Below are 25,429 nucleotides of genomic sequence, written 5' to 3' on the forward strand. Positions count from 1 at the left end.
GAAGTCAAAGGTCAGAGGTCAAGGGACCCCTTTGAAAATGGCCATGCCAGTTTTTCCTTGTTTAAATTTAGCATAAGTTTGGAGCGTTATTTAGCCAACACCCTTTCTAGTTTCATATGATGCCAGTATCTTCAGTCTAGCTTTAAAACTGAGCCTGATACAACCAAAAAAACGCAAGTTGTGTTAATGTGTTAAAGAAATTAGTGGCGTTAAAAGGGATTTGCCTGACAGCTCTAATTTTTATTTTAACCAGGGGTAGGCGATAAGGAGAAAATCCTCTATCGTGGTACTTTATATGTACACAGTAAAGTTTCTGCAAAATAAATTGAGAAACGTTTATGGATAAAATAACCAGATTGAAATGTCTGTGTTTAGCGAATCCAGAGAATTAAAAACATGAAGGTACTTCTTAACATTAATGCAAAAATCATGTAAAAATCAATATTGCCATAAAGCAGTTATCTCGGACTATGAGTATGTAGGAATAACTTTCAATTATAATGGCTGTTTTGAACAGTAATGACAAAACAAAACAAGCAGGGAGAATGATCTTTGCTATGATAATCAAAGCTTTTTCAGACTGAAGTTACCTGTAGACATCAGGTGCTGTTTGACCAGCTGATTCTCCTTATGTACAAGCCAGGTATGGGGCTCCCATAATTTCCACCAAATGGAAATGTTTCATGAACAGAAACAGAAACACAGCAAATTGCGTTTGTATATGGCAGGTTGGGGAGATTTCTTTAATTTTTTAGGTTCATTTAAAAAGTGGTGACCCCAAAAAAGATATCATGAACTTTGTTTAAGTTGCTAAAGAAACTGTACATATCAGCGAAAAATGAATTTCTAATGTTAAAAACGTAATAATTAATGAATGTTCAATGATTGTGGCGATATCAGTCCAGAGTACATTTAATTTCAGGCTAATTTTGATTCCATAGCCATTAATGTATAAAGAGACGTCTGTAAATCAGAGGATACATTTTTAGGTAAATCAGTCTCCTAGCATGAACACTTAAATAGCCCTTATTTAAATCATTATGCCCTTAAAGTTGTAAAATTAACTAATAACCAAATTCAGAGTTATTTTCTTTGGCATAATAAGATCATGCATCAGACCCACGGGTTCATATAACATATCCGGTTCTGCCATCTTCCTGCTACAGGTAGCTGTGTGTGGCTGTAATAATGGATATATTGGCTGTAATTCATCACTTTTATTATCTGTATGCTGTAAGCCTGTACCGTGGTGGATGTATTAACGTCTCTGTTCCCAAACAACCGGCTATCGGCCAGTAGCTAGTAGTGCTAGCAGCATGACATAAACATAATTTAATGTAGGTGTAGGCTATTTACTTACACGCCGGACAAGCACAGGACACAATGGGAACAACCTCTTATACATCCATGGTCTGTGGTCTATTGGACATCAATTTTGGATCCTTGACATGAAAAAGTTTGAGATTTCTCTCAAAATCTGTGTGCTGGATTTTTCTAACTTCCATTTATGTCCATCCTTCACTTTACGCTCCTCTAGGAAGCAGCCGGGCCAACAAGTTTAATAAATAAGTAAGTAAGTAATTAGTTATAATAGTATGCATATTTATAATAGTTTTATTGTTAAACACGGGACATGTTGGTAGAGACATTAAAATTATGAAAATAGAATAGAAATAATTTAGTTTTACTTTTGTACGGCTCTTTTGTAGGCAGATGTTTCACTGGCGTCCGGTAGTTACTTTCAGTTCAAAATGGCAGAAGCGTATTGCTGCTGGGCGCTGATGTTGCAATAGAAAGAACAACTGACTTTCACTTCTTATCAATATACGTTCTTTGATCAAAGTCAGGAAACATAGGGGGTAGGGGTGAGAGCAAATGTATCTGTATCTGCTAGCTGTTGCTATCTCACTAACTAGCTTCAACTGGATTTGGCTCTCTCGCTTTGACAGTTTGGTTTCCTTTTGAAATTATACATTGCTACAGCATAAAACAATTAATATGTTAAAACAATTTTTTTGACTTGACTATGAATGTAGTTATTGCAGTATATGTCGTCATATTGCCCAACACTACCATTAATTGAAATGTGTAATGTGTAAGTAGCATTTTTATGTTGTAAATTGGCCGAGGGAAGATAATCTCAATTCATTTATACATTGTTTGAGTGTTTAATCTGTAACAGTGCACCGAGTTTTAGTCATATTTAAGTCATTATATGTTTTGTATACAAAACCTGAATCAGAAAAAGAAGTCAGATAAATGCAGTTGAGTATAAAAGTAGCCTACAATATTGCCTTTGACATGTAGTGGAATAAAACTATAAAGTAGCCTTCCACTGCAGATAAGTGTTGGGTTTTCTGACTCACAGACGGTTTGATCTAAAGCTCGCAAAAAAAAAGTGGCAGCTTGTCCTTTGGATCTTTTTACCAGAGCTGAATCAGACCGATAGATCTCTGTCACTCCATCTGATCCAATAAAAGAGTAAAGGAGCGTGAGCTGCCAAGTGTATAAAATCTGGCACACAGTGACCACTGAAAAAAGAGCCCCAGAGACATTTTAACTAGCTTCCACATAAAGCAACGGGACTACCTGTGCTATTGATGTGTTTACAGCGTGTCCGACGTTCTTACTACGAAGTGGTAAAATGCCATGAAACCGCACAGCTTTGGCGTTACGCTCAGGGAGAGAAATGTAGTGTAATCTATGAAGTGGGTTTGTTTTTATTCCTGTTTGAGGAAACAACAAAAACTCTTTGAACTGGGATCAGTTTAACAAGGGCTGTGTCTTCAACTCATACCGACACGAGACTGTCCCCAGGTCAGTGTTTAAGGCGGTGTTGAAGGGAGGAGGACTGGGACGGTTGTTATCACAACTCTGGCAGATGTGTGTGCGCCGTTTAGTTTCCTGTTGACTGGTGAGTGGAAGTGGCAGGCTGCACACATTTGCACATACACAGGCGACACGTGCGTGAGAGCGCACACATGTACACACCCGCTGACACTCGCACACACACATACACACTGTAGGCATCCTCCCATCCTCCCCCCCCCCCTCCTTGTGCCCCTGAGCCTGACAGTCTGGACATGGGAGATATCAGAGAGAGGGAGAGGCATGAAAACAGAGACCAAGTCTTTTGAGTTAGATCAGTATGTAGCTGTGAAAGTGCATTTGTGGGTGACAAAATGGCGATGTCAGAACAGCTTGAAACTGAGGGAGGTAAGTCTCTCTCTTTCTGACCTTTTTCCTTGTTGTCTTTCTCATAGCTGATTCAGCAACAAACAAAAAAACCCTCAGGTCAAACAAATCAAAACAGCTGCAGAAGAAAATGTCTTATTGTTTTTCTTGACGTATCTCTTGGTTTGTTGGTGTTGGGAGAAACGCTGTACGAGTTTGGCCCCCTTCTCCACTTTCTTGTTTTTGGACTTTGACTTTGACAAAGGTGAATTAAACAAGTTGCACTTGTAGGTTTTAAGTGTAAGCTTAGTGAAAACATCACACCGGGCACTTCAGGGAGTTTATTCAGCCACCGCACGCTCCAGCTTTAATCACTTATTGTACATGGATTTATAGCTTTAGGTGTGAATGTGTGACTGCATGTTGGGAAATGAGGCTAGCTGGTGAATTGAAGGTTAGGCAGCAGTGTGTGTGTGTGTTTGTGTGTGTTTGTGTGAGTGTGTGTATGTGAGACTTGGGGTGCTGGTTGAAGATAAGACCTGCCCTATGCCTGAGAGCGAAAGAGACGGTGTGTGTAAGCCCTTCAAGCCTTATCCTGACACACCTCCCACCCCCACCTCTTCTCCATCACCCCCACCCCCCCCAAACACACACACACACACACACACACAACATGCAGTGAGGATTAACCCCGTCATGTACCATTTCAATGGGCAAGCTTTGGAGACACACACACACAGGATTAACCCTTGTGTGTCCATTTCCATGGATGGTTCTTAGCTTCGCTCCGGTTGTGACAGCATTGACTGCTCATGTTGCCATGGCTACAGGGGCCAGCGAATGTAAGATAGGCAAATCCACATAAGTCACCCACAGCAGACACTCTAAGCTACTGCTGACTACACCTCCCCCTGGTACTAGACACACAAAGATGCTGCCAAAAGACTGACAGGAGCCTCGCGAGCTGTGAAGTGCTCATGTCACAAGCTTACCATGGTCAAACCAATATACATAAACTCAGCCCGAGCATCTTTGTTGCTGGTCGGGTGAGAGACGGGCCTCAGAGCAGCTTATCCTCTCTACATGTCTGGTTCCGGGAGACACTGGTCTTCACCATACTCAAGATTTCTTCCAACACGGGAGTCTGAAAAAGAGGTCTGCATTTGAGTTGGCGTCTTCATTTTGTCAGGGAGTTATGTTCTGAGACTCTATGTCCAGACAGAAAAGATCTGCAAATATTTCAGAAATAAAGCGACAGCCTCTGCTATGAAAAAGCAGAAAGTGATCAGACTTAGTTATAAAAGAAAAATTACCTTTAAGTACCTTAAATGGAGATTTGTCAAGTATTTAATACTCTTATCAATATGTGAGTGGAAATATCCAATTAGTCAATAGTCAAATATGCTGCTTTATGCAAATGTATGTTTATATTTATTATTGGAAATCAATTAACAACACAAAACAATGACAAATCTTTTGTACAGAAACCCTCACAGGTACTGCATTTAGCATGCTCAAATCATAACATGGCAAACTGCAGCCCAACAGACAACAACAGCTGTCAGTGTGTCAGTGTGCTGACTTGACTATGACTTGCCCCAAACTGCATGTGATTATCATAAAGTGGGCATGTCTGTAAAGGGGAGACTCGTGGGTACACATAGAACCCATTTTCATTCACCTCTTGAGGTCAGAGGTCAAAGGACCTCTTTGGAAATGGCCATGCCAGTTTTTCCTTGCCAAAATGTAGCGTAAGTTTGAAACGCTATTTAGCCTCCTTCACGACAGGCTAGTGTGACATGGTATGCACCGATGAAGTTCTTAGGTTTGTAGTTTCTAGCTTTGAAACTGAGCCTGCTACAACCTCCGTAACATCAATTGCGTTAATACATTAAAGAAACTAGTGGCGCGAAAATTATTTTGCATTAACGCGTTATTATTGCGTTAAGGTTGAATGCCCTAGAAAACATACAAGTAAAAATCATTCTACCTGGCTTCACCAGGTCTCAGATATGTCAGAATATCACAGACGATGGAGAAAATGGTTTGAGACCCATAATTAAACAGTAGAGAGAGGAGTAGTCATTGCGAATATAGGAGTGACATAATAGGGGTGGAAATGGATGTTTGACTGATGGATTAAATAATTACATGGATGATAATTCAAATCAGTGTCATTCCATTGATCATATTGCGTTAATACAGCTGAAGTATTTGCTTTAATTAAAATGTCTCAGCTTTTTTTCTTTTCAAGCAAAGAATATATACAAATTGTAGGCAATTGGAAATGCAATTTGCACTTTTGCAGTAAAGTATGTGGGGGAAAAAAATCCAATATGTAATGCTTACAATAATGTGTCTACTGTAACACCTTGAAATGCACCCTGCAAACTGAAATTAATCTGAGCACTCATCTATAAAATAAATTTTTAAAAGTTGTTACAGTACACCCTTTATCTATGGGTCACATTAGTTTAAAGGGATAGTTTGGGGTGTTTTGAGTTACTTATCCATAGTCAGTGTATTAGCTACAGTAGATGACGGTCGGCACCCCCCCAGTTTGGAGAAACAGACAGGAGTTCCCGGCACCGGAGCAAAGCAATGTACTGCTGTGGACGGGGAACGCAGAAAAACTAATTTTAGCCACCTTAAAGAAACAATATCTGTTATCTTGCCGTCAGACAGCCCTTTCCTTTCCTTTCCGATGGGGAACTGAACTGAAAGGGAAACTTATCTATGCTCTCTTCAAAGCAGTAAAGGTACATTTCACTTTCAATTCAGTTTGACGTCGGAAATATATTCTAAATATAGCGTGCACTTAAATGGATATTGATTTGTTGTAGGTGAGTCTTTCTTTTAGGTGGTTAGAATAAGTTTTTCTGCCCTCCCCGTCCACAGCACTGTATTGCTTTGCTCCAGCGCCGGTGCTCCTGTCTGTTTCTCCAAACTGAGGACGTGCTGACCGTCATCTACTGTAGGTAATACACTGACTATAAGTACCTCATACAACCCCACTTCAAAACACACAAACTATCCCTTTAAAATTGTGCCTCTCAAAAATAATTCAACTTGAACCAAAATAATGTTAAATTATGTTGTATTAGCTATCAGCGCCGGTGTTCAGATGCACAGCAGCCTCTGTGAAAGCCTGTTAACTGTGTCCACAGAGCGGCTCCCAAGAGCAGCTTAATTTGTGAATAAATCATTAATGAAACATTGTGTTTTCACTCGCGGTGTACATGGGTAGTGTATAAATCAGAACCACGCTCATGCTGGTGGCTGCAGCGTCCCTAAATAATTGAGGCGAGGGAGAGCACTTCCCTGTTTGAAAGGAAAGCATTTTTCAATATTGATACGGGATCACCTGTCAAAAATGTCCCAGTCATCCTTAAGTGATATATTAAAGTATATCAAATTAGAAAATATCATGACATGCACTTGCATCAATATATGAAAAAACTACTGACCTACCACCACTTGTTCTTTTTATATCCCAATGTTGGCCATATGGGTGAGTCCTCGCTGGCTGTGATCTGAATATCTGATTATAATTTGAGGCGATTTAAGCAGATTTAGAGGCCTATGGGATTCTCCTTTTGGCTTAGTGCTTCCTGTGTGTTTATGTGTGTGTTTGTGTGTGTGTTTATGTGTGCATGCAGAGAGAGAGAGATTCCCAATGGTAATGGATTTACTGGTCTACCTTGGAGACAGTTCAGTGTGCAAACTCAAAGACACAATTAATTGTAAACAACCCCAAGTCTGTTATCCTGTAGATGAAAGTTAATTTGTTGGATCTTAATCTACTTTTGACAGATCAGGCTGCTGCATCAGCTGCTATACATGCATCACCCTGCATGGACCCATAGTAATATATAATGCATATATGATACAATACGATAATACTTTATTGTCAGACAGGTCTGAAATTTGTTTTGCATCACAGCAGCTCCATTTGCAGCAATCACAGAAGACGATATTCAGGGCCCTTCAACGTAAATTTTATCTGGGATTAGGCTCCATATTTAGTTTTAGGATAGACTGGTGTACAAAAGAGTGCTTCAGTCTAAACTTATTAAATCGTGGAACCCTGTATCTCCGATTTGATGGTAACAATTCATATTGTTGTACTCTCGGGTGGGATGGCCTGTACTGGCAACACGTAGGCTCTCCCATTGGTATATCCTTATATATAAGGTGATTCTGGGTCTGCTCCCACAATACTAGAGAATACTTTAGAAGCAGACTCTATGGCATACCAATGTTTTTAGCCCGCTTGTTGTACAGCTGACTCCCAGAAAAGTTCCTTTTTGTCCCCCCATTTCTCTTTAGATAGTTCTCTTTTAATGCAAATTTGAGTGATTTTAGTGTTTGTAAATTGTATTTTATCTCTGTTTGTGTCTGTGTCTACAACTTTGTGTTCTTGCTGCCGGCCGTCTTGGCCAGGTCTCCCTTGGAAAAGAGGTTTTTAATCTCAATGGGACTAACCTGGTTAATTAAAGGTTAAATAGATAAAATAAATGAAAATTATTCACTGTTCAAAACATGGTTGGGGGGTCAGAGACGATGGTGTTAGCCAGCCTTAAAGGTCCCATATTGTGCTTATTTTCAGGTTCATACTTGTATGTTGTGTTTCTACTAGAACATGTTTATGTGCTGTAATGTTCAAATAACCCTTTATTTTCCTCATACTGTCGGCCTGAATATACCTGTATTCACCCTCTGTCTGAAACGCTCCGTTTTAGTGCATTTCAAGGGAATTGCAAAGGAATTGCGTTGCTATGCAACAGCTTGGGTCCATGTCTACTTCCTGTCAGCTGGTGTTGTTCACATACCCTGCAACAGGAAATAAACTGGGACACATTTAGAATGTTTACGTTTAAAACCCTGTGATGGTCTAAATATTGTATATTTGTGACATCACAAATGGACAGAAATCCAAACGGCTTGTTTCAAACGCACAATTTCTGAATACGGGCTGTGCGTATTTTCTCGGTATATTGAGCGTTTTGATAGTTTAACAGTGTTTATATAGTACTTAAACCTGCTTTATAATGTAAAAGACAGGAACATCTCACTTTTTACAATATGGGACCTTTAATATGTTATTATGATAGGCTGATTCATAGAATTTCTCACGATCAATACTGCATGAAGCTGTTACTGATGATACTTTAGACAGTTGATCAGCAGCAAAGTGCTGTTTTTTAAGAATGCATTATAGTTCAGTTAAAAAACGGCCTATGAGCGTATTTAACAGGTTTTTCTTTTGTATTAACAGTAAAGCACTGTTTTTAGCAATAACAGGTTAAATACTGTTGAAATCCTGCTGTAAATTAACAGCAATTGTTTACAGTGCAGCCTTAAGATGTTATTATGATAGGCTGATTCATAGTATTTCTCATGATCAGCTTGGCTTGGCTTGTCACTGTTCTCAGTTCAGTTGTTTTGCAGCATGCTAAAGCTGATGTGCACTAATTAGACAAAACATGAAAGCCACTTTGCAGTCAGCATGATGTTTATTTCCACACACATTAGGCCAATTCTCATCTGTGTCAGTTACAAGGAAGGAGATGGGGATGTAGTGGAGGAGGAAGGAAGAGAGAGGGGGGAAAATGCTTAGCAGACAACCTTCATGTGCAGTTGTGCATTAGTGGGGGGAGGAAGAGGAGGAGGAGGAGGAGGAGGAGGAGTGGGAGAGGTTGGCTGGCGGTGCTGGGCAGAGAGGAGAGAGGAGCAAATGCATTGCGGAGGGAGAGGAGGAGGAGGGCCTACAGCTATTGTTCATGTCCTCCCGTGAACAAAGGGCTCATCTGGGTCCGTATGTAAACCCACAGCAGGCTTCAGCCCACTAACAAGGCCTCATGCGGGACAAAACATAACCGACCGACTCCCGCAAAACTAGGCCGTTTCCATTCTCGCGGTTTGAGGAGATTTCATTGATCCTGTTCAGAGAGAGAGAGGACGTATCATTGCGTCCAGCAGCGGGCCTATCCGTCTTTACGCACAGAGCGGAGCGGAGCGTCCACACGGGCTCTCATCAGCACGGATCTGTAAACACCACTGATCTGATTGGACTTCTGCTCAGGTAAAGGGGGTCGCTTTAATAACAAACACACAAAACAGAGATGTGGAGCTGTGGTAGTGATTGAATGTGTGTTTACTGAGCTGATGTGGTCGTAGTTTATCGTCTTATATCGGTGTTTTCTCGTTGAAAAAGGGGGATTTAACGCTCAGGCGTTACCATGACGGCTAACACTATGGTTACTAACTGTTCTCTGGTTGCTAACGGTAGCTTCACCGTGCAGGCCTGCAGGGCTGTGTTTGTTTTGGTGGCTGCATATATGTTGTTAGTTGTGTTTAGTGTGTGTGTGCATGGCTGTGCGGCTGCTTAAAACGAATACTGGTTAGCTTTATTGTGGCGAAGTGTCCTGATATCACCTGTTTAACGTTTTAGCCTAGCCAGCTAACAGTTAGCATCTGTGGCTAACAGTTAGCATTATTCTCTAGCTAACAGTTAGCATTGTGTGCTAGCTGCCTCTCAGGCTAATTGCCTTTGTAAGCAGACAACTCCACGTCAAATGTAGTGATATCTGATTTTCTCCATGTCGTCCAGCTCTGCCTTATACTAGAAATATATATTTGACACCACAACTTGGTTCTCAAATCACAGTTTCCCCTGCATCTTTATCCTTTAGGGATTAAATTAAGTATATCAAATTAGCAGATATCATGACATGCACTTGCATCAATGTATGTGCTTCAGCTGTTAAAGTTATGAGCTACACAGATGTTGAAAAAGCTACTAGAAGTGCGGTTTAATAGGAAAAATCATTGTGATTCGTGTTTGTTTTGTTCTAAAGTTTGCTGAGGTAGGTTTAGAGTAATATAGCTGTCCTGTTTGGACAGGCTACTTGTCTGTCCCCCCTAACAATCATGGTGGCAGGAGTCCAAAACCACCACAGGTTACTCTCATTTAGAGGAGACTTTTGTAAAAGCTGGATGTTTTATTGTGTCTTTATTTAATCTTTATTTAACCAGGAGTAAAAACTCTGTAAAAGCACAGTTACACGGTTGCAGACATAAAACAAACATATCAATTAAAAGACAAAGAGATAATTACAGAATCATAAGGTATCGAAAAACATTCATCAACATTTAAAACATCTACAGCCAGATGTGCCTGTTTCCTGTGTCTGTGGAGTTCAGATGAAATCATATGTTGACATCCATGTTACTCTACATTTGAGATTTGTTTTGAGAGGTGGGCTGACCATCACTTCAATCCAAGAAGATATGTGCATGTATATAATGTGTGTTTATGTATATATATATATATATATATATATATATATATATATATATATATATATATATATATATGGTGTAATACTGTAAGGGAGAGAGAGGAACATGATTCCCAGTGGAGGAAGTGGAGTCCAGCTGATGTGATTGTGACTGCCTGTCATTAACCGCTAACAGGAGAGGAGAGGAGCTAATGGAGCTCTCAACAACTAATGGACACATAACCATCGATTATTTATTTATTTATCAAACCCATTTGTTTTCCTCTGGTGGTGCATCCAAGCCCATAGCATAGCAAGTGCTGGCTCACACAGTAAACAACTTGTTTTTACACAAAGTGAAGGCAGGGTTTCTAATGGATGGAGGTTGTATGGCGTTTTATTGCTGTGTAGATGGTGCACATCTTGTTCTTGAAGATTTGTGATCCTCTTCATTGGAAACTTCTCTTGTTATTATTTATTTACCTATAGTCTACAAGGGCTATGGCAGGCTATGTGGTTACTGTTATACATATAATGGGAACCTAGTAGAATAGAGATGTAACTCCTTAGAGATACGTTGTCGTTATTTAAGAAAAGATTGGTTTTAAATGGGTAGGAACATAATTTAGGAACGGCAACCTGATGTGTATTAGTGTGGCCCCAAAGTTCAGTGTTGGACTGGGCTGTCTGTCCATCTCACTACAGCCTGTCTGTTGACATCTACATGTTTGTGTTTCTGTAAAGACATCATCCAAAATACAGCAAGAGCACTTTTGATAGTGGATCCATATACAGTTTTTAACCTCTTCTCACAGAGGAGAGCCTGTTTTACTTTTGTCTTACCTAATACTACAGCTGGGCAATATATTGATATTACATCTATATCGTGATATGAGACTAGATATCGTTTTGGATATTGTAATATGGCTTAAGTGTTGTCTTTTCCTGGTTGTAAAGGCTGTATTACAGTAAAGTGATGTAATTTTCTGAACTTTCCAGACTGTTCTAGCTGTTCTATTATTTGCCTTTACCCACTAAGTCATTATATCCACATTACTGATTATTTATCAAAAATCTCATAGTGTAAATATTTAGTTGAAGCACCAATAGTCAACCCTACAATATCGTCGTAATATCGATATCGAGGTATTTGGTCGAAAATATAGTAATATTTGATTTTCTCCATATCGTCTAGCCCAACCTTATACTAGAAATATATATTTGACATCACAACTTTGTTCTCAAATCACAGTTTCCCCTGCTTAAAAACATCCTATTAATGCAATTAAAGCTTATCTTTGCCTGTCTGTGTCTTTATATATCTCTTTCAAACATACGCAGTGTCAGATATACGTTTAATATGCAGAGACAAGACAGAGAGACATTAATGAGGCGGGGCTTCACCATGGTGACGGCCGGGGTCGTGACCTGGAGGCCGGCACGCCTGGATGGCCTTTATAGGAGAGCTTGGCAATTAGAGTAGAACAAGTGTTGGAGCTGTGTGTGTGTGAGAGATAGATTCATCAGTTTTGTACGTGGGTGTGAATAGAGTCAGCATTGGTCTGTTTGTGTTTGTGGTATTTTATAGTTATTTTTGGAGGGAGTAGTTGGGAGGGCAGCAGTTTCTGTAGGAGCGCGTTGTTTACAGGAGGCTCCCTCTTCATCGTGTTTTGTGTTTTCATGAAACAAGATTGGTGTATTGCTGGGGATGATGACCTGTAAATGAGTGCAGCCAACTGAAACTGGGCCATACTGGCCAGTTCAGGCTGCATGTGCCTTCACCCTCACATGATAGTCATTCTTTGGAAGGGTCAAAAGTGAAAACCCGTCATTTAGAAGTACCACCGTGATTCCCAAGGGTGTAGAAACTTCTGGTACCGTTGTTTGTGTTCTTTAATTTATGTCCTCTTTTTTTCGGTTTATATTGTAGGCCTTTATCTTCAGCTGGGCCAACATGCCCAATGTGTTGAAAGGTTTGCCGTCTCAATCCTTACTTTTGTGGATTTAAAAATACAACATTTATTGCCAGATTAATCATGTTTCATCAGCTGTCGCACCATCAGGATTTTCATTCGCCGTTATCTGGAAGCACAATATCTAACATTTTATGTAACTTTTGAACCTATAATATAAAAATTAAACACAACATTAATGTTCATTCTTTCTTTGTTTATTTTTCCTCACCTCTCTTCTAGGCTGTTCCTCCAAGTCCTTCAAGCTGTACTCCCCGAAGGAGCCCCCAAACGGTAGCACTTTTCCCCCTTTCCACCCCGGCACCATGCTGGACAGAGACGTGGGGTGAGTTTTATGTCTGTGTTTTCTGTGTGTTTTGTGTATCTGCTCTGGGTGAGGAGTTCAGTCTTCCAGCCTTTAAACATCTTCGACAGGTGCTTGTATTATTGCATGCCATGTTTACATAGCCTTGCAAATATCATGAGTTTAATTTCCTCAACAATATGCTAGTCTGGAAAACATCCACTGGTAATTGATTCAGCTCGGCAGCTGGTAGTCTGGCCAATCGGCAAACTGTAGAAAGTAGTTTAGATGCTGGCGACAACAAGCGGCGCTGTATTGTGAATTTGAATTTCAGTCACTGCTGGTTGTATTTATTCAGGAGGTTCACAAACTTCCTGATCAAACACTCAAGAAGTTTCGGAAGCTGCAAAGCTGGTTTCAGTGGATAGTTTGGTTCAGATTTGATGTTTCCAGGACAGCTACCTTGTTTTACCAGTTAGAAACTAGGGGTGGGAATCACCAGAGGACCCATGATACGATATTATAAAGATACTTAAAGGCAGGGTTGGTAAAGATGGCTGTCCAATCATTTCATTTAGCCTGAATGTAATGACGGGCTACCTGTCTTCCTGCGTGCACCCCGCCCTGTGCACTCATTGCACGTCACTAGCGTCTTCCACAAGCTGCTAGCGTGACAGCTGTGAGTACTAACAATAGCCATGTTTGCTGTTGACGTTCATTATGATATGTGTACATTCATAATGATAATAGTGGGGGGAGTGGCTTTGGAGGGAGGCCTGAAGCGACGAACTGTCAATGTTCCCGACTTGACGACTTTCTCGCTGGATTTAGTAACTTTTGGAGCTAGTGCTGCTAGATACTTTCATTGGAAAAGAGTTGGTAACACTGGGCTCGTTTTTTCGGCTGGATCATTTTAAAAATCTAGCGTACTCCTGCTAGTTTCTCAAAATCACCACCCTGCCTTTAAGTCACGATACAATCTTATTGCGATTGAAACATTTTGCAATATGCTGAGTATTACGATAGATATATTGCGATTTATTACCTTTTTTCAACTACAAATCATGCAGTTTGTCAACATCTGTTTTATCTAATAAGATAGAGTTTCCCTCTGTTTTTGAGCGTTGTTTAGCATTCTTCCCGACAAGTTAATGACGTGGTTGGTACCAATCGATTCCTTAGGTTATCTTGTTTAATTTGATACCAGTATCTTCCCTCTAGCTTTAAGACTGAGCCCGCTACAACCTCTGAAAGACAGAAGAGTGGCCGGATTGCTAAGAGCTTCATAGTTGATATATAAAACAATGATACTTGATGTCCGTATATTGATACAATATTGCCACGTAAAATATCGTGATACTATGCTGTATCGTTTTTTCCCGCCACCCCTATTAGAAACCTGAGTTTAAATCCAGGTATAGCCCAAGTAGTGTTGTGTTTGTCCAGTCAGGTGCACCGACTGGACACTCATACTCTACCATGGATCAGGTGCTTAATATCATTTTAATGTATAGCATACAGAATACAGCACATGCTGGTAGAATACCTTCTCTAGGGGACACCCCTGGATGCAGGAAGGGTTATTGGTGATATTTTAGCAAAAGAGAGCACAATCTCATGTCATATGATTAAAGGTTGATCCAGTTGCCCATCTGTTTTAGTGTAGTGTCATTTTAGCAAGCCATTATCCAGGCAAATACCTGTTGAGTTACGACTAGAGTGAAAATTGTGAACCAGCTGTGTGTGACTAATGTTTAATGCTAAAATTAATTTTTCTTGACTTGTGTGGCTCGGTAAGGTTAGAGGGTATACCTCTGCAGGATTGTGTGCTGTGCATCAAAGCTTGTCTTGCAGTAAGCAAATCAGCTTGTGTCATCATGTGTGTGTATCTGAGAAGTGTTATTATTTACTGTCCCCTTGTATCATCCAATTTGTGCCATGTTTGGCCTGCGTCCCAGAGTCGTAAAGACAGACTAGCTCCTGGAGGAGGACATATTAGCACTATAGCTGAATGTAATAATCTCTCTGTCTCTCGTTTCTCCAGTCCCACCCCGATGTATCCTCCCACATACTTGGAGCCCGGAATAGGGTAAGACTGCATTGTTTCCCATTATCTCCAGCTGGTGTGAAAACGGCAATAATAACACAAGTAAAGATAAGGTTGTGGGAAGTTGTGCTCTTATCTCACTTTTAAAAGAGATTTTGTATTTAGTCTGTGACGAGGCTAAACTAGGTAATGAAAAGTATGGAAGCTGTGAGAGCTTTATTGTTGCTATAATCAGGATCTTTAATAATACCACAGTCTAACTGTTCTCGACCCGTTCTATTGGTTTCCCCCTCCTTCTGTCTTTCCATGATGGACCAGGAGGCACACACCATATGGCAACCAGACAGACTACAGAATATTTGAACTCAACAAACGGCTACAGAACTGGACAGAGGTTCGTAGGCACACACACACACGCTCAGATACAATCCAGTAATTGTGTTGGTCACTGATTATTCTTCCCCTCTACACCCTGTAGGAGTGTGATAACCTGTGGTGGGATGCATTTACTACAGAGTTCTTTGAAGATGATGCCATGTTGACCATTACTTTCTGTCTGGAGGACGGACCCAAACGTTACAGTAAGAAACAAAGCCACTGGAACATGTTAGGCGTCTCCCATTTCCCAGTTTGTACATCATCAATTCCATTCCTTGCGTCTTAATCCCTCCCACGGGAGATGCAAGTAGTGGAGGCGAGGACAGAAGAGTCGAGGCAACAGGCATTTAACAAATGAGACATCGTTGCCTCGGAGCCGCCATTTCAGAGCGACATCAATTAATTCTACAATTTCATTCAGAAGACGCTTTTGTCCAAAGCGACGTACATCTGAGAGTTCGTACAACACAAGCAAGGATCTAGATAGGAGGAAACAACGTGCGCAAGTGCCAACAACAGCTTCAAGTCCGATCGGACACAGGGGCCGACAGGCAGTGCACAGAGGCAATGCACAGGGTGTATAATAAGTATGACATGTGGCACAGCTGTATCAGCTTTGTTTTGTTATATTGTTATATTTTATGATCTCTGTCAGATGAGCAGAACAGTGTTCAGGACAACTTATAGACTATATACACTATTACTAAAACAATTCACAACGTGACATAATGTGACAAAAATGAACAGATTTCGTATGTTGTTTTTTTAACACACACATTACAGCCTTTATATATTTTATTGTGTGAAGCACTACAGATGTTTGTATGAAAAGTAATATACTATTATAATAAATAGTGACTCGAGGAGGCACAAAATCGGGAAATAAGAAACGGCTATTGTATTGCTATTGTAACTTGCCAATTCCTTCCTGCCTCATGCTCCTTGTGTTTTCTCTCCTCCTCTGAAGCAATTGGCCGGACGTTGATTCCGAGGTACTTCCGGAGTATATTCGAGGGCGGTGCCACTGAGCTCTACTATGTGCTGAAACATCCCAAGGAGTCCTTCCACAATAACTTTGTCTCCCTCGACTGTGATCAGTGCACCATGGTCACCCAGAATGGAAAGCCCATGTTCACACAGGTGTGTGTTAGCGTCTCTAGCTATTATTGTGTCTGCCCCTTGTTTGTAAATATGTGTGGCTACTTCTGTCATTTAATACGGCTTAGAATAAAAATCACTTGCAAAGGGAGCCTCAGTAGCTCACCTGGTAGACCCACTCCCCTTTTCTGCATGTCATCGGCTCTCCCCCTTTCGTAACTTACGTCACCATCGAATAAAGGTAAAAAGTAAAAATAACTTTTTAAAAATCACCTGCAAATTGTTAAGAAATAGGAACCTTTTAGCTGGTGCTTGATGCACACAATATCACAAAAACAATTAACAATTTTGAAACAAATTGTGTACAAAAAAGGTTTTAAAAGGCCAATTTAAGTTTAGTCTAAATTGTTGTTAACTTTCCCCCCTACCATATGGTTGCATACATCCTTGGAGGGTCATTTTGGAGTAAAGCCAAAGTCTAAGCCAGAAGCCAGATATCATTGCTGTACAAATATGTTGCACGTGTTTTCTTCTGGGAGAGTAAAACATGTTAGAAAAAGTGGGATATACTGCAATTCATTACTAGTTTATTTGTCCAGTAACCTGGAGCACTTTTATTTTGTGATTTGTTTGAGTGAAAGTGAGATGGTCCTGTAACTTTGTGAAGTTTTGCTATTTAATAGTCAATGTTTTCTTATGAACATACAATTTAATTTCAATTTTCCGTGAAAGATAAGTCAGAAAAATGTTTGTGTATGCTGTCAATTATAGTTCTTAGAAAGAAATAAAATTGGAATTTGCTTAAATTGGAATCGGCAAGTCAGACTTTTAAATCTTCGTATCGGCCAAGAAAATTGCAATCGGTGCATCTCTAGCTTTTATCCGAGTTCAACTACTGTATACTGATCTGAGTCCTCTGAACTGTTGCAGGTGTGTGTAGAAGGGCGCTTATACCTGGAGTTCATGTTTGACGACATGATGAGGATAAAGACGTGGCACTTCAGCATCAGACAACACCGTGAACTCATCCCCCGCAGTATACTGGCCATGCATGTGAGTGGATTTAGATACAGCTTATATACATTTATATACACTGATGTGTGTGAGTGTCAGCTTTGTAATGTGTCTACTATTGATTCCTCAGGCCCAGGACCCACAGATGCTGGACCAGCTGTCCAAAAACATAACAAGATGTGGCCTGTCGAACTCCACCCTTAACTACCTCCGAGTAAGTGAAGCACACACACACAACATTTTACCTTCAGAGTGACGCTGGTCTTTAATGCTTTTCTTTTCGTTGTGTCTAGATTATGGTCCAGTCATAATGTAATAGGAGCTTTTAAGAAAACAAAAACCTAGCGACTTGCAGGCTTCCAATGATAGCTGCACCTGACTTAAACATATCAAATGATAATTGCAACATAAATGTAACTCTTGAGAATGACAAAATATGTTGGTCTGCTTTATCAATGTTTTTTTGTTGAGGCAGTGAAGGAACTATGTAGAGAGTTTTTGACCAATGGTGGCACTGTAGAGCAGTGTTTTGATGATTGTGGTCTCTTGTGTACAGTTGCCCCCTCTTAGCCGATTAGCCGACTAATCGGCCGTTTTGGTCTTGGCTGATTAAGAATTCTCCATGGAAGTCGATGGGTCATTTTTATGCTGTTTTCATGCTGAACATCTTATTTTCAAGAAACTTATGAGCACATCTCTGGTAAACACAAGATTTAAATAGGTGCTTTTGTGTGATTCTTTGTGGAGAAACTCAGTTTTACAGATCTGTCGATTAAATCAGTTAATCGATTCGTCAAAAAAATGGTATGAGTGTTATGCCTAGTTCACACTACACAACTTGAGCCATGATTTTCCGCTCACCGACAAAAGCCCCAGATCAGAGGCAAATCAGCGTTGGCTTGCTGCTTGCACATCGGCGCTTGAGCTTCATGTGTGAACCGCCCAAAGACTCGAGGCGATGCAACATTCCAGATATCTAGCATGCTAAATATCTGGACCTGTTGGGGACTCTGGCCACAAGCTCCAGCCAATGAGAGCGTGAAACACACGGGTTGAGGGGAAACCTGGCAGAGGAGGGGTCGCCTCTCAGGAACTTACTGTATGTGTTGCATTTGCAACACAGAGCAAAGTTGTTGTTGCACCTAGAGGAATAAATGGTAAAAAGAGTGTGATAATTGGCTATTTTGTGAACACGTACCAACATCAGCAATGTGTCTTGTGTATGGTATCACGTCATTTACCGTGTAAAGATCTTGTAATGTGTGACCCCCTATCTCCGGTCAGTCATGTAGTGTGAAAACCACAATGACTTAAAGACGCCCGTACAAGACAGCAAGTTGACTAGTGTGAACTGTACAGAGATCTGACGACTTTGAAAGTTGTGTAGTGTGAACATAGCTTCAGTTGAGGACAGCACTCGTTGGGTGTGTCTTGTGTTCTACTAGCATACACAGAAGGCTGCACATGTTGGACTGGAACTACAGGTTCAGTGTTCTTGTTCACAGACGCTGCATAAGTCACAACCTCACATTGGCTAATGTAAAATTACATGTCACTGATGAAATTGGTCTCACTTGAGTTGTGTTTATATGTTTGATCCAGTATTTTCTGACCACGGTTTCCGATCTGAGAATTTCATGTCCAAAGATGAAGTTGTTTACGCTGAACACCAGCTGATAATGATGGTGCTTGATCTATTGGAGTCTCTCTATTGGTCTTAAACACTGCGTTATCTCTAAACTGTTGCATCTCTTTCTGTTCCCTCCTCCAGCTGTGTGTGATTCTGGAGCCCATGCAGGAGCTGATGTCCAGACACAAGACATACAGCCTCAGCCCCAGAGACTGCCTCAAGACCTGCCTCTTCCAGAAATGGCAGAGGATGGTGGCACCACCAGGTAGGGGAACAGCTGAAGGCATACAAACACACAACCGCATAAACCCACAGCAGATGTACCTGTAACTCTTCATCCCTTCTCTGTAGCTGAGCCATCAAGACAGGCGCCAAACAAACGGCGGAAGCGTAAGATGTCCGGTGGCAGCACCATCAGCGGAGGAGGAGGAACTAATAACAACAACAACAACAAAAAGAAGAGCCCAGGCAGTGGCTTCCCTCTGTCCAGCCAAGTTCCAGTGAGTACTTAGCTGCCATCTAGTGTCAGCACTCTGCTACTACACCTCAGACCGAAACATTACCACTATGTTCATAGATGAACTGCTGCATTGATTCATTGAGGAAAGTTAACATATCACAATGCCAACCAAAGAAGGACACAGCACATAAAGTGCCTATGACAAGTATTCCCCCAGGACTTTTTTTTATGTAAAGTGAAAAAAAATATCTACAAATATGAACATATGTCACATTCATTACATAATAATAATAAATCAATCATCACTTGTGCAACCAATTTTTAAAAGTTAAATAGATTGAATGGAGATTACCTGACTGTTATCAAGGTGTGACAGGTGATTTAAGGACTCGTATCATGAAGGGCCAACAGTTGTCTGGTCAATTTCCTGCAAAAACTACATCATAAAGACAAAGGCACATTATATACAAAAATTTGTGCAAACGTAACTAAATGTATTAATGAAGGGAAAGAAAACAGGGACATTTAAGAGGCATTGAATACAGTGCCTGATAAGGTCCTGACACTCCAAACTCCAAGACGGTTGGCCGTCAGTGAGCGTCTGTCTGCCTAGTTTTGGTGAGTGAGAGTGGTGTGAAAATGGTCGGCAAACGCTGCTTTGTTTCATGTACGTATCATAACAGCGGCTTGTATATCGCAGTCCTCGGTCTTCCGGTTTCCCTTTTTGAATGACGAATACAGACTACTGCTGGTGTGAAGAGTTATTTCATTTCACGCAGGCGCAGAATGTACGTGCTAAGTGGCTGTCGGCTGTAGTCCTTTGCAGTGTGTTCAAGTGCTACTTGCCGGCGAAGACAAAGGTGACGTGAGGCGACACAGTCGGCCTTCATCGTCATAGTTCTTTGATGTTGGGTTGGTGTGTCTGGGCCTTAAGTGGAAGAAACATGGTGTAATGCGACCAAATTAATGTTGTCTGTGATATTAAACTGCTACGTTTGGTGTAAGCAAACTAAATGTGCATCAGCAGAAGCGCTACAACATGGCTGCACCGACAGGCTTCATGGTGGGGATGGGTTTGTGAAAGTAGCCGTAGAGGCGTAGTGTAAAGTTATACGTGTACACAAGAGGAGATCAGTTCACCCTCTTCTTTGACAGGACAGCTGATGCACCCATTTCTCCCCACTAAAACAATATATTGATTGCTCCACTTCTGTTTCGCATCTCCGCAGGACGTGATGGTGGTGGGAGAGCCCACACTGATGGGAGGGGAGTTCGGTGACGAAGACGAGCGTCTGATCACACGGCTGGAGAACACGCAGTTCGACGCGGCCAACGGCATAGACGACGAGGACAGCTTCAACAACTCTCCGGCGCTTGGCTCCAACTCGCCCTGGAACAACAAGGCCCCCTCCAGCCAGGAGAGCAAGAGCGACAACCCCACCTCACAGGCATCGCAGTAGAGCCCAGAGCCCCGCAACCTCAACACAAACCCCTCTCTGCCACCCCCCCAGACCTCCGACCCGACAGCCACGAGTGCAACAGTCCATCGCCTGCTCACCAACCCAGACATCACTGTAGAGCTCAGATTCATCACACAGGTGGCCCGAGGGGGCTCAGCATGTCTCAGACAATGTCACTGAGCCGTTGCTGTGACTTCCCATATTTAGGCACTGTGTCCCACCTCTGTCTCCCCTTTTCCTCATCTCACACTCAAAAATGTCCCATCTGCTCTCGCTAATTTTCAGTTCGGACAGCGATCGGGTAGATGTGACCGAGGAGGGGCAGGGATTAAATCCAGGGGAGAACTGTGCACACTAAACTACTCACACTGAAGTTCACATGTAGGGCGGGGAGGGGCGGGGCGGAGGGGATGGCGGCATCGGGGCTTCGAGATGGTGGCGAGTCGCTTAGGGACCACTTGTCCACCCGTCCTCTAAACATGCCTCTCAATTCTGGTCTGCTCTGTTGACGCACAAGTCACTCGTGATGTTTGTTAATAGAGTATATGTGTGCGCGCGTGTGTGAAATGTGTGAGGAGCGAAAAGAGTCTTTGTGGCGTTGCTGAAGCAGACAGACCAGAATTTAGAGTCCGTCTATAAAAACCATTGAAATTCACACACTAATAGGAGAGCTGAAATGTGGCACTAGGGAAACATCACACATAAACACACACACAAACAAATAAACATAATGATTGAAGGATTTTGAGTCCCCTAGTGCCAGAGCCATCTCTGATTAGACTACAACGGATGCAGTCTTTCAAACAGAGAGCATTTACAACACACACACACACACACACACACATGCACATACACACAGTTACACATTTTAAGAGTTTTTATACAGTATATATTTCCCTAGAATGTTTTTTAATTTGTATTAAACGCCTTCATTTCAATTGTTACTTTTTTATTTTCTACCAATACTGAAAAGCTACAGACCAAGGAGCAACACAGGACTTTTATCCCTCCCCCCTCTAAAATATATTGTTTTTATCTTTTATGTTTATAAAAGAGAAATAATTTAGTGTGGATGTTTTTATTTTGTCTTTTCGTTCCTTTTTTGGAGATTTAAATTTTTGTGTATTTGTGCTTGTATATTTAAGGTAGTAGCAAAGTTCTGTCTGACTGTAATAAAATGTATTCTTACTTAGATTTACCTAAAGCCATCCCGATCTAATGTAAAGAAACAAAAATAGGAAAAAGGAGAAAAAACACTCATGACCCTATCCCCCTCTATCTTCCCACCTGCTCTTTCCTCTTCCCTCTTTTTTAAAACTTGTGTAAATTAAATTACAAAACCTCCGGGGGTACAATGGCACCATGGAGTAATGATTTTACTGTTTCAGTTGATTTTTCTTTTTTATTTATTTTGGAAATTTTAGAAATTCACACATGTATTTCATCTATACAGGAAGTGATTTTTCACTTAACATTCATCACAATTTTGTGTACTGCAACTTTCAACTTGATGTCAAGTGAATGTGCTCACTGAATTTTAGTTAACCGGTGAATTTCATATTTCATCACTGGCTAAGACCGATCTTTTTTTTTTTATTAATTTTTTGTCTAAATTGCCTTCATTTGTGCAGTGTCTTTCATAACCAACAGAATGATCCCATCAATCATCCAAACATCTTCTAAAGCCAGCTTAACATTAAGTTCAGTCGTCATGTTGGGTAGCAATGCTGAGTCTGTAAAGTCTCCGTTTGTTTTGTACATTTCCATTTCGTTACAGTTGATTCCAGCAACAGTTATGACTGAGTTTGAATGGTGACTTGTACCTTTTCCAATCCCTGTAGAAAAAATCATTGTTTGATATATATTTTTTGATTTGGTTAGTTTCTGCCCTTGATAATTAATGTATGGTACCAATAAAAAGATACATTTTCACTTTAAAACATTTTTTTGTAATTATTGCAACACAGCTGATAAAATAAGTTGTTGTTTCTGGGGTTTGGTCACTTTTGAATGCTTTAACTATGACATTTCTTTTTTGCTATGAGGTTCTGACACGACATTGACTTTACCCTCATCCTACCAACATATTTAACATATTTAAGACTACCGACTGGGGTCCCCAAGAATAAACTACTGTAAGAAACAACCATCATAGCAAAATGTTGATGTTTTTCTTCTCTAAACATTATTAGTTATGTAATGTCATCTGAAGAAAACATTTTTTTTAGGAAAGTTAGTTAATTTGCATATTGTGTAAAATGAAAATGGACAGATAATATGAGGAAATCTGTGTCTACTGCATCTGTCTCCTTCAAAATGACTGACAGAGTGACCCCCCTGATACTGTGTGATACTTTAAAGTAGAAAAGTAGAACCCATGACAAACATTTTATCTATTAAAACTGTAGAAACTACTTGTGTTTTGACTGGGGTCCTCCAGAGACCCAATACATTGGTATTTTAAAATATTACTTAAAAAGCACTAATTAAAACAGAAACAGACTAGAATCACTGCCTCGCAGTTGTATCCTATTAGACATTTGTGTGAAATTGTCATAATTAGGATATGAATTCTTGAGTTTCAAACAAAGCCCGAAGACTTCGGTTCAGTTGACCAATCATGTTCTTGTAGAAACCCATAATAAGTCCTATTTAAGGTAAGACAAACCTCTTCCTATTATAAAAAGTTTCTTGCTGGTGCAGCTCTAGAGTGCAACCAGCAACTCTGTCATTGAGGTGCAGCAAGATGTGGCCTGGCGTATGAGCCGATGAATGGGGAAGACTTTTAGTGTGCACGTAAGTAATGCTTTACTCTCTTTGCTTTGTTTCTGTAACAACCAGAAAGCACACAGGCCGTGGTTGGTAAGGTTAGTCCAGGTGAGAGTAAAAAATCGAAGACGGCAAAAGCCTTCTTTATCCTGTCTTTTATTTTCCAAAGTTACAACAGTCAAAGCATTAGAGATGTGTGTTTGTCCCTGTTCTATTTACAGAAGTCAGGTCAGTAGAATGAGCAGCAAAGGGCCCCAGCCTCTTAAATATTGGGTCTCCACGTCAAAGCCCTGCAGTACATCCGTTGCCCCCCCACACCAGCCTGCCTCATACATACATCCACCTGCCAACTATCACACTTTCTCTTCAGGCATTTCTTCCACTCCCCATGTCACACTGTACCTGCGGAGCTGTGAAGGCTGTCAGTGAAGCCTCCAGCCAGCTGAAACACTGAAGGTCTCCTGGGGTTAAAGTAAAGCTGTAACCACCCGATGAAAACTCTCACCTCCATGGAAGAGTCAGTCATTGTCCTCGCTCTGGCTGTTATGTCACCTGACACTGCCACGCTCTTTTTAAGGCCTTCAGCAATATTTGTGAGACAAAGAAAGAAAGTATATGATTTTTAAGGGCTGTCAAAGTTATTGCAATAATAACGCGTTAACGCAAATTTGTTTTAACAACACTAATTTCATTAACGCAATTTTGCAATTTTTAGGCTCAGTTTTCAAGCTAGAGTGAAAATACTGGTATCATATGAAACTAGAAAAAACATTAGGAATCCATTGGATAAGGCTTATAACGCTCAAAACTTGCACTAAATTTTGGCGAGGAAAAACTGGCATGGCCATTTTCAAAAGGGTCCCTTGATCTCTGACCTCAAGATATGTGTATGTAAATGGTTTCTATGGGTACCCACGAGTCTCATATTATCTGTCATTTTGACATGCCCACTTTATGATAATCACATGCAGTTTGGTGCAAGTCATAGTCAAGTCAGCACACTGACACACTGACAGCTGTTGTTGATTGTTGGGCTGCAGTTTGCCATGTTATGATTTGAGCATATATTCTTTATGCTAAATGCAGTACCTGTGAGGATTTCTGGACAATATTTGTCATTGTTTTGTGTTGTTAATTGATTTCCAGTAATAAATATATACATACATTTGCATAAAGTAAGCATATTTGCCCACTCCCATGTTGATAAGAGTATTAAATACTTGACAAATCTCCCTTTAAGTTACATTTTGAATAGATAAAAAAATGTGTGATTAATTTGTGATTAATTACAATTAAATATTTCAATCGATCAACAGCCCTAATTTTTTAAAGGGGCATGCACTTATATTTCATGGATCCAGGTCAAGTTGCTTTTTTTCATCCCTATTTTCTTACTAAGTACTTATTCTCCTATATTCAACTCAAACTGCTCATAATGACGGCATTTGCTGTGGTTATAATAACTTAACCTTAATCAGCTGTTGATGCCATAAAACATGGGTCCCATTATGGGTGACCTTTGACACTTAAGATACTGTAAAATACCTTCATATTGTGTATGTCCCAGTACAAAAGTCCATAAATCCAAAGCTGCATTAGGATATGAAGTGAACCATGTTAATTAGTCATCTATTAACAATCTTGTCTGTCAAGTTTCACAGATAGAACAGTTAATGTTTTGCATCATCATACAGTCAGTTCTATATAGTACTGAGTAGGGGTGTAAGAAAATATAAAAAATATCAAGTTTCGAGATATAAGGTTATGTGATACTGTGTCGATTCTCAAAAACACTGTATTGATTTTTGAATTATAGTTTACTAGCAAAGATTATCTCAATCAATAATTTATTTCATTTAC

The 25,429-nt window shown here is 40.5% G+C and overlaps 1 protein-coding gene across 5 annotated transcripts in view; it reads left to right on the forward strand.

The window, feature by feature from the left end:
- ldb1b (LIM-domain binding 1b) overlaps nt 1–22,740 on the forward strand; it is a 34,320-nt gene extending 11,580 nt beyond the window's left edge. For 2 of the 5 annotated variants that reach the window (XM_074629004.1, XM_074629005.1), the window contains exons 3-12: nt 12,653–12,755; nt 14,758–14,802; nt 15,079–15,154; nt 15,239–15,341; nt 16,106–16,278; nt 17,167–17,289; nt 17,381–17,464; nt 19,022–19,145; nt 19,232–19,380; nt 20,570–22,740. In XM_074629004.1, the coding sequence (XP_074485105.1) occupies nt 12,653–12,755; nt 14,758–14,802; nt 15,079–15,154; nt 15,239–15,341; nt 16,106–16,278; nt 17,167–17,289; nt 17,381–17,464; nt 19,022–19,145; nt 19,232–19,380; nt 20,570–20,800 (1,211 nt within the window). In that variant the 3' untranslated portion in view covers nt 20,801–22,740. Of the gene's footprint in view, nt 1–3,063; nt 3,217–8,827; nt 9,260–9,545; nt 9,568–12,652; nt 12,756–14,757; nt 14,803–15,078; nt 15,155–15,238; nt 15,342–16,105; nt 16,279–17,166; nt 17,290–17,380; nt 17,465–19,021; nt 19,146–19,231; nt 19,381–20,569 lie in introns of those variants that run through there. The other 3 variants (XM_074629003.1, XM_074629006.1, XM_074629007.1) reach the window with 3 other exon arrangements.
- The last annotated feature ends 2,689 nt before the right edge of the window (nt 22,741–25,429 follow it).

This window comes from Sebastes fasciatus, chromosome 3 (genome assembly GCF_043250625.1).
Source record: "Sebastes fasciatus isolate fSebFas1 chromosome 3, fSebFas1.pri, whole genome shotgun sequence".
Lineage (NCBI taxonomy): Eukaryota > Metazoa > Chordata > Actinopteri > Perciformes > Sebastidae > Sebastes > Sebastes fasciatus.